Source organism: Trachemys scripta, chromosome 16 (genome assembly GCF_013100865.1).
Source record: "Trachemys scripta elegans isolate TJP31775 chromosome 16, CAS_Tse_1.0, whole genome shotgun sequence".
Classification (NCBI taxonomy): domain Eukaryota; kingdom Metazoa; phylum Chordata; order Testudines; family Emydidae; genus Trachemys; species Trachemys scripta.
In genome coordinates, this window is record NC_048313.1 from 3,324,352 (window position 1) to 3,334,116 (window position 9,765).

Genomic DNA, 9,765 nt, shown 5'->3' on the forward strand with positions numbered 1-9,765 from the left:
CTTGGCTGTAGACAATGGATTGTGTGGTGTGTCCTGGATGGAAGCTGGAGGCATGTAGGGAAGTATAGCGGTCAGTAGGTTTCCGGTATAGGGTGGTGTTTGTGACCATCATTTATTTGCACTGTCGTGTCCAGGAAGTGGCTCTCTTGTGTGGACTGGTCCAGGCTGAGGTTGATGGTGGGGGTGGAAATTGTTGAAATCTGGTGGAATTCTTCAAGGGCCTCCTTCCCACGGGTCCATATGATGAAGATGTCCTGCAAGTAGAGGGGCGCTAGGGGGCGAGAGCTGAGGAAGCGTAGTTCTAAGTCAGCCATAAAAATGTTGGCATACTGTGCGGCCATGCGGGTACCCATAGCAGTGCCGCTGACTTGAAGGTATAAGTTGTCCCCAAATCTGAAGTGGTTGTGGGTGAGGACAAAGTCACAAAGTTCAGCCACCAGGTGTGCCGTGGCCTCATCAGGACACCATCCTAGGGTTCTTGCCACTGGCTACGGCTCCCCTAGAGGGCTCGTCTCCACCGCAGCGTTAGCGTGTGTGTTGCCCCTAAGCCGACTCCCAGAAATCTCGAGCTTGGGTTAAGTGGCGCTTTAAGCTGGCCCATCAGAGGGGGGTTGTTCATGGCTGAGGGCTGCTGACGTTGGAGTTTCAAGGGGGAATAATGCAGTGGAGACGCAGCAGCTCGCGCTACAACAACTCAGCTGCTAATCCAATCGCTCTGCGTAGCTGGAAGGGTGCTACGCACTCTAGCCACGCTCACTAGAACTAGCTAGACGGCGGTAACTCCAGGCTACTAACTGTTAGAGTGCAGGCAAGCCCTTATCAATGTGCTAACTTGCGTGAGAACTCCACACTGCCCTGTCGTCACTAGGGGCTTGTGTAAGACACTACTACGCCAACAGGAGACCTTCTCCCGTCACCATGGTTAAGCCACGTCCCTGAGAGACGGTAGCTATGTCTCCCGTCATCACAGCACTGTCTACACTGGGGGTTAGGTGGGTATAACGGTGTCGCTCAGAGGTGTGGATTTCTCCAAATTCTCCTGTTTTTGTTTTTACAACCTCCTTTCCTATTGATGTAGAATATGCTTTTTCCATCGTATGGGGAAGACGAGGGGAGCGGGCTGTGCAGGGGAAACCATCCAATTGACTGCGCCCTGCGAACAAATGTGGGGAAAGAAGTGGAGTTTTCTCTAATCTGGTTCAAATACCATCCTTTTAAAAACGGTTGTAAAAAGTAGGTTAAAAAACCCCTTCAGATAGTGTAAGCGGATTGTGTCCCCTTTAAAGCAGAACAAAAAAAGCTTTTTTTCACATGTACATCTTCAGAGTGTGGTAGAAATGTGAGCTAAATGTCAGACCGGTAATGGAATATCCATGTTTTCTCTTTAAATAACCCTTCCATTATAAAATCAAGTTGTTCATCTTTTTAATTTCCTACCAGAGCCAAAGTAATTGGCTCTTTTTCCCTTTGTGGCTCATGGTGAGACTTTGTTCTAGGTCTGAACAGCATGGTTACAAGTCTTAAGCTCACCTTCTTTCAGAACCTAACCCAGCCCACGAGAGCTAGAAACGATTGTAATGAAACCGACCAGTCTCTGTTTCAATACGGCACGCGTCTTGGCCTTTCCATGCCTTTCTGGGCAATCCATCCGATTCACCAGGCACCCCTTTGGATACAAATCTGACTTCCTCACGAGCGAATCATACAGAAGCGGCGTCAGTCCCTTGTGCAGATTTGCATTTGGCGTGCTTTAAATTAAAAAAAAAAAAAAAAAAAAACCCGATTGATCTTTCCTTTGGCTCCGTTTTCCGTCTGCCTGTGCAAATCCGCCTCATTTCTCAGGGTGTTTGCCAGCAGGCCCAGCAGATGCCGTTCACTAGCAGGTTTTGAAATCTCAGTAACTCCCTGTGTCTCTTTTCCCCCCGGCTATCCTGGAGTAATTGCCTGCCAAGCTTGGCTTTGAATCTGAGCCATTTTGGAGTTATGCCGATGTGAAAAGGGTGTTTTGTTTACACCGATAAACTCCTGTGAAGCTCTTACACTTCTGAATATGGGGATTGTAAATCTCCTACTTGGGAGATTCCGATCACGGCGGGTGGAGGCTGGGGAGGAATTAGGGACTTCAAAACTAAACAACTTTGCAAACCGGCGTTGATCGCTGAAGTGTTGAGCAGCTTATTCTATTTTTAGAATTCAACTTCAGACTCCTCTATGCTGCTCCTTCCTGGGTCTCATTTCAGTTGCATGTTTGGTTCCTCTTCCTTGCTGGGGGTCAAGGATTGCTCTCTGTGGCATTGCAGGCCGGCATGGCCGCTGCCAGCCGTTTTCCCTGTGCTAACTCTCAACCCTTTTCCTTTCCTCTCTCCCCAGGTGAAGCTCTCTGATTTTGGGTTTTGCGCGCAAGTGAACAAAGAGGTCCCGCGGCGGAAGTCGCTGGTGGGAACCCCCTACTGGATGGCGCCAGAGCTCATCTCCCGACTACCTTATGGACCAGAGGTAAGGCTAGAGGGGCAGGGCCCTGGGATCCCTGGGGGACGTTCATCCTGGCCCCTTCCTGAGAAGGCTCATCGAAGGGCTAAGAAAGGCCACTGCTAGAGAAGGGAGATGGGAGCAATGGAAATGACGGAGTGTCAGGGCAACGAACACCCAGGGCCTGGGCGATCCCTAGTTTAGTGCCTGGGTAATAAGTTGGCATCTTATGCTTCCCTCCCCCCAAATCGGGAATACAAACGGGGGCCTCGGCACAGCCAAGGGCGTTCTGATCCACCTGTCCACCCTGCAGGGAGATGAATAGATGGTAACACCCCGGCAATGCTAAACCCTAGAGGCTGCGGGATGGAAAGGTGGATGCAGTTTTTAGCTTCCCAGGCGCAGAGGGGAACAGCAAGTTCCCAGAGCTTGTGGAATGAGCTGGCAGGAGCCAGTCCACATCCCACTGACGCTTGGATCAGCAGCTCTGTGAGGATGCCGGTGGGTCACCAGGTCTCCGGTGGGGCAGAATTCGGGTTGTCTTGTTCTACAATTTTGATGACGATGATTGCTGTGTACGTGTGCACATTTTTTCCGATTTTTGTAGACCGAAAGGTTCACAGTTGGGGGGGGGGGGGAGTTCAGAAAAGCAGGGGAGGGGGGCAGTTAATTCTTTAACGACGGTAGAGGTTGAGATTCAAAAAGTTAAAGCTTTATGGCTCTTAACCTGCAAATTGTCAGCATCACATGTCAAAATCGACAAAGTCAATAGCCTTAAACCAAACTCTCTCATACGTTCTCAAGCAGCAATTTCCTGACTTTGCCTGCCTGTACATTTCAATGATCAGCAGTGGAAATGTTTTCCCTTGGTTTGTGTGTGTGCAGTGAACTAGACGGTTACACCCTAAAGGGTGGGTGGGTGGGTGTGTTTTTCTCTCCGTGCTCCCAAACCCCGGGGGCTTGTCTTGACTAGGAAAAGCAGATCATGTAAGGCGGAGTTAAATCAGATGTGCTGACTAAGCCTGCTTGAAACTCTCTCACTTTTCCTAGGCAGGACAAACCCTGCAGAGGGCCAATTATTCCTGTAGCCGTGAAATCCGCTTGACTGTTCGTCTGCTTCTGGCACGTGTGTAGCATCAAAGGCCACTAAGTGGCGCTGTGTATAAATGCAAACTAGCCATAAGTGCGTTTGGGTCCTAAAAAGGGAAGTGCTCATGCTAACAGGCGTGGACGCGGAATGTGGTCCCTGTCTTTGGAAGACTTCCCTGCTTGCTTTCAATTCATGGCATTCGTTCCTGTGCATCTATGTCGTAATAAAGCACTAGACACGCTTACGTCCCTGCTAATCAAGGGGCAAACTGTAGGGGGGGCGGGGGTTGGATTCCTGCGGTGACAGATTTAGAAACACGCCAGTCATCTGGTGTAGCAGACTAGGCTCTGGGTTTCTATACCAGATGACTGGTGTTTCTAACATGCGGCTGCCGTCTCTGTCGGATCCAGGCTCCAGGCTGCCTTGCCTGGGGGAGCGTGGCCTAGTCGCTCTCTCAGTGAGGCCCTGTGGTGCTTTTCACCTTTTGGCGAGGGCACCGGTCTTTCTGATTTTAAATAGGACACCGATGTGCTGCCCGGGGAGCAGCGTCTAGCGACTAGAGCAGGGGGAGGGATAGCTCAGTGGTTTGAGCATTGGCCTGCTAAACCCAGGGTTGTGAGTTCAATCCTCGAGGGGGCCATTTGGGGCAAAAATCTGTCTGGAGATTGGTCCTGCTTTGAGCAGGAGGTTGGACTAGATACCTCCTGAGGTCCCTTCCAACCCTGATAGTCTATGATACTGGGCTGGGAGCTATTCCTGGACCGGGCACTTCCCCTCTGTGCTTCAGTTTCCCCTCCCTTTTGTCTATTTATGCTGTAAGCTCTGGGGACAGAGACTGCCCATCACTCTGCGTCTTGCAGTGCCCAGCACAGTGGGGCAGGTTTGGGGGCACAGCAGCCCCCCACCCCACCCGTCATTCCATCGCCAGTCGCTGTCCCTTCGCTTCCCTTTCGCCCATCTCTCCTCTCTTTGCAGGTGGATATCTGGTCCCTCGGCGTGATGGTGATTGAAATGGTGGATGGAGAGCCCCCTTATTTCAATGAGCCCCCCTTAAAGGCAATGAAGATGATCCGGGACAACCTGCCCCCGAAACTTAAAAATGTGCACAAGGTAATGAACGTGTTGGTCATCTCCTCCTCTCCCGAGTTAAGTAGGGTCAGGAACCTGGATGGGAGACCCACAGGCGTGGTCAGCTTCCGCAGCACGTGGGCCTGGTTCTCCCTCAGATGGGCTTCCATGGGGGGCTGGGTATCTGCTCCAAACGCTTTAGCAAGCTGGCCTGGTGAACTGGGTTCCTTTGTATTTGGGGCCGGGGGGGGAGGACACCCACACAGACACAGACACACCCCCTGACGACGTTGATGTTTCACGGTGATTCTCTCACGTCCCGGAATGAGACGGTTGCAGATCCAGTCCCATGCGCGAATGCGCCCCTGGTGGGAGTGGCAAGAACCCGAGGGAGGCCGATTCCCAGCTCTGCCACCTCGCTGCCGAATGACCCTGGGCAAGTCCCTTCTCTCCCCGTTAGATTTCATGAAGCTGTCGGTACAGGGTGGGTGTGGAACAGGATAATGACAGGACCTACGGACGTGTAGCAAAACCCTCTGTCTGCAGTGAGAGAGAATATGCAACTATGACGTTGTGAGCTCACCATACACGTCGTGTACGTGATATACGTGTGCGCTCGCACACCTGCCGTTGGCTCTCCAAGTGAGAGCGTGGGTGAACCATTGCCGCGTCGTGCCTCGGTTTCCCCTCCCACTATTGTCCATTCTGAGCACTTCGAGGCAGGGACTCCCTGTATGCACACAAAGGAGCAGTTAGTACGTGATCTACTGAAGGGCTTCCCTTGGTCGCGGCCACAGCTGGGGGCAGAGCTCCACGGGCCTGCGCGACCTGCCCTTTTTTTGGCATGCTGAACCATGGAGCCTCCACTTTCTCACGGTGGTTGTGCCGCTGTTGCAGCGAGCGAGGAGTTAACAGCAATCACCTGTTTTACAGACTCGCTTCCGGCCGGGGGAGAGAGGTGCCCAGGAGAGCCGAGGCAGAGAGCTTTCTGCATTCTGCTCTCCCCTGGGGAACCCTGCCTCCATGTGCTCCGGCCCCCTCTGAAGGGGGGTGAGGGGGACGGATGCTATAAAACCCGAAGAGCAGAGTCACTTGTTAGCATGGGTCTCTCTGGGTGCATGGGGGAGGGGTGTCTCGCGTGCACTCGGGTTTGATGTCTGGGGATGGATTGCTCTGTGGGTAGGGAGATGTCTTCCAGGAACTGTAACATTCTCTGTGACTCATTGCCACCTGCCCTGTTCCGCATCTGACTTCAGCGCCCAGATGACTTGGCACTTAAGGCCTGGGGTGAAATAGGGCGAGCTCAAGAGGCCTGTGCCCGCGGGACGGAGGTTGTGCCAGTCCATAGCTTCTCCCCGTTCCCTTCCCCACCTCCAGCCTGTCCAGTCCCTGCCTGCTGCAGGATCCGGGTGGGTGGGTGGCCGACCCAGGGGAGTCAGCCTGCTGACGTCCTGCTTCTCCAGCAGTGGCTTCTCTAATTCCCAGTGGCACTCGCTCTTCTCAGCCCCTGAATCATGACTGCTCCTTCCTCAACAGGTTTCTCCTTCCCTGAAAGGATTCCTGGACCGCTTGCTGGTGAGAGATCCGGTCCAGCGGGCCTCCGCCAGCGAACTCTTGAAACACCCCTTCTTGGCGAAGGCCGGGCCTCCTTCCAGCATCGTGCCGCTCATGCGGCAGAACCGGATGAGATGAGAGCGCCGGCTGCACCGGAGAGAGAGAGAGAGAGACGCGTGCGCCGTCTAACCGCTCCCCACGCGGCCGGCCACGTCCCTGCCTCGTCCCCTGGCCCTCCGTTCTCCAGGGCGCCGCTGCCGTTCCCTTCGGCCGCCGCGGCAGGGACGGTGGGTCCCGACAGCCAGAGCAGCGGCAGGAGCGTCCGGCTCTCTCGGTCCCTCCGGGGTCCCGGCGGGGCCAGCGGTTCCGCTAACTGGATTTACAACTGTGCCACTACTGTTGTGACTGTGGCAGGAGCTCTCCTGCCCGTCGCACCATGCTGCTGAGTGGAGGGGGGTGGGGGGGCCAGCTAGGCGGGGTGGGGGTAGGTTTTTTTAAGGACTTTAAAATTTCTGATCAAAACGGTAGTTTTTACACACACACAGACAAGGCGGGGCCGGGAGCGACAGACACTAAGCAACTCAACACTGGAACTGGTAGCTTCGGGGTCTCCACCACACCGTCCCTCGCAGGAGACTAGAGGCTGCTGCTGCAGGGTCTCGATGCTGCCCCCGCGCCCCCCTCCCCGCTCGTTCTGCGTCGAGGTCTAGACGCGTGTTCCTGCTCAGTCCCTGGGATTGGGGAGCAGGGACCCGGCCCCCCAGCCTCTTTGCTTCACAGGTTCTTTTCCAGCCGAGTAGCCCAAAGTGCATGGCTCACCCGTCCCCCGGGGCCTCCAAAACGCAATCCACTCTGGCCCCCTGAGTCTAGACTGGTGGGGAGAGACTCTGATATCCCAGCATGCAATGCCCCTCCTTGATCTGTGCAGCCTTGCATGCTGGGATACCTGGCGTCTCTGCAGTGTGGGGGAGGGAGGTTCCCAATGCTCCCGGCCTCTTGCCCTCTGTTTTGGGCAGCCTGTGGGGTCAGAGAAACGAAGGCCTCAGCGGCCTACGGGGACCAGAGGGCGTTGTAGCTCTCTGGTGTAGTCTGGGCTTGGGGCTTGCTGGCTCATCCGGGAGAGATCCTGCCCGAGGGGGCTCCCCGTCCCTGGCAGGATCTTCCCCCTCAGCACGGCCCCTGCGTCCAGCTCAGCGCAGGGAGGAAGTGACAGGGTCTGGGCATTGGTGTGGGAAGGGAGCTCGGAGCTCAGCATTGGTTGGGGGCTGGCCTGAGCTGTGATCTCCAACACCAGCCAGGAAAGAGGGGCGGCTTCCCCACCCCTTAGAGAGACTTTTCGGTCCGAGGCTGGCAGGCCAGCAGCCCGCTCTGGGGCAGTGCCATGACGTGGCTCCGAAAGAAGAATCGCCCCGAACGTGGGCTAGAGTGTTGTTGCTTCTACTTTCCATTCTGCCAGGGGTGCCACGGGGGGGGGCTGCTCGGGGAGGGTCCCGCGTGCGGAAACTGAGCCATTTTGAGGAGGATTTCCCCCCCGCGACATGCAATGAACATGCATGATTCCTCTGCATGCTTTCTGGGGAGTGGGAGGGGCCCAGGGATGGTCTTCCTTTACGTGCTTTTAGATACTTCAGTTAGAACAACTGGTTCGCTGCCCTTTTTTCTTGTCTCCGGGAGCCCCTTAATGCAGCAGGAGTGGGCTGGTTACAGGCACAAGGGGATTGTTTGCGGTTATTTTACCTGGTTTCCCTGGCCCCTGGTTTCTTCTCTGCAGAACTGCCCATCAGTCATGCTTCTCGCTGCAAGAGAGAACTACAGGGCAACCTGCCTCTAGAGACTGATGGGGGAAGTGGGGGGAACGCCGGTCCAATCGGGTATTTTTAGTTGCTGGGCCTAACCCTGCCATGGATGGAAAGTGGGAATTGGCTCCCCTGAACTCAGAGGGGAGAGCGGAAGTTGGTCCACGTGGGAGCCAGCCACGGAAGTGGTGGAAGTCGGCTAATGCGTGAGATCTTCCAGAGCGCTCCGTGCCGGCCTAGCTCCACTCTTACTGAACCAGTGTCTTCCTGGGGTTTTTAGGGAGAGGAGGTTTGACTAGTGCTGCTCGGTCGGCCGCAGCCGTGACCCGTTCTGGCTGCCTGGGGCGACTCGGAAGCTGTCTGGTTCATGCTCTTTCCCCATTGGGCTTTAGCCTTCGTGTTTTGAAACCTATAAACTAGTTCACTAAAAAACCCTGGCTGTGCCCGGCAGCGTGCCCAGGATGTGGATTCACACCCACCCACAACTGACCACGAGGCAAAGCTCTCCGGCCCCCGAACCCGGAGCTCCACCCAGACGGATTTACGGTGTGGGGGTGGGTCTTGTTCGATACAGCCCCTCGGGCACCGCGCTGTACCTCGGCTCTCCCTTCTCATCCCGGGCCCTTCGCCCAACTCCTGCTTGGGCTCCTGGGGGTTTTCTCAGCTTTGACACGTTGACGTTTAAACTCCTGCCGCTTCTCAGCCTGCTTGAATTGTGGCGAAGCCCGGGGGTGTGAGCCAGTCCCGTGCTGTACAGGACACACAGCCTTGCCACTTCTCCCGCCCCCGGTCTGCTCTGACTTACTTCCCGCCCCCCCCCCCCCCCGCGTAATCCACTCCCCTGATCTCCCCACACGGGAAGGTTTAACCGACGTTTATTTTCGTTGGGGTTTTCAGATCAATGACCCAGACCTTTGCCTGTCTCTCTTGCTTCACCCGGTCATGATGTGTTACTGGGTGCTCAGACCCCTAACCTCTCACGGAGCTTCCCGGGGAGCGTGGGAGCTGGGGGGGGGACGGACTCAGAGACTGGAGCAGAAGGGCGTTGTGGGGCACACTCAACGTCCCTCTGGGCTGGCTCAGCATCTGGGGTCTCCTTTAAGCCAATGGGACCCGGGGTGTGTGGTCGAGCGTTCCTGGGGGCACGAGGACTGGGGGGAGGGGTTGTCCTTCCACTGGTGCTGGCGTTCGTCCAACTCCCCTCCTGGTTAAATCAGCCTCACGCGCGTGGGGCCTGCTCCCCAGCAGCTGTCGACCCATTGCGGGCCCCCAGTTTATATCAGCTGAGCATCCACTCCGTTCGCTCGCTCCTTCTCCGGGTGCCCCCTGCCACCAGCGCTGGGCTCCGGCCGAAGAACTACTGCCCCTTTTCTGAATCAGTCCCTCCCGCAGCGCCTGCTGCTGTGGGGAAAACCCCAGCGGCAGTTTGCTCACTGAATGACCGGGCAGTCCTGCTTCCCCACGCTACGGCAGTGCACGCCACCGGCGGACTTGTGACAATCAGCACCGGCTGTTACGCACCCCTGTAAGACACTAGCGCCCCCCTGCATCACATCGGCCGCAGGAGCCTTCCCGGTGCGCCAATCCTCTGAGAAACCAGGCTATAAATGCCGGGGGGGCGGAGGGGATCCTGGCGAAGCGAAGAACTGGTGAACTCTGTCTAGAAACAACTACTGATTTGTTTTCTTGTTACTATTTTTTTTAAAAGAAGCTATTTATATTGTCATTTTGTAACACTACAGTATTCCCGATTGGGGGGGGGCGGGGGGTTGTGGGGTTGGCCAGATT

The 9,765-nt window shown here is 55.8% G+C and overlaps 1 protein-coding gene across 5 annotated transcripts in view; it reads left to right on the forward strand.

The window, feature by feature from the left end:
• Positions 1-9,525, forward strand: part of PAK4 (p21 (RAC1) activated kinase 4) — a 97,882-nt gene extending 88,357 nt beyond the window's left edge. For 4 of the 5 annotated variants that reach the window (XM_034792078.1, XM_034792079.1, XM_034792077.1 and 1 more), the window contains exons 7-9: positions 2,371-2,496; positions 4,535-4,669; positions 6,164-9,525. In XM_034792078.1, the coding sequence (XP_034647969.1) occupies positions 2,371-2,496; positions 4,535-4,669; positions 6,164-6,319 (417 nt within the window). In that variant the 3' untranslated portion in view covers positions 6,320-9,525. Of the gene's footprint in view, positions 1-2,370; positions 2,497-3,519; positions 3,596-4,534; positions 4,670-6,163 lie in introns of all 5 variants that reach the window. The other variant, XR_004648347.1, reaches the window with a different exon arrangement.
• The last annotated feature ends 240 nt before the right edge of the window (positions 9,526-9,765 follow it).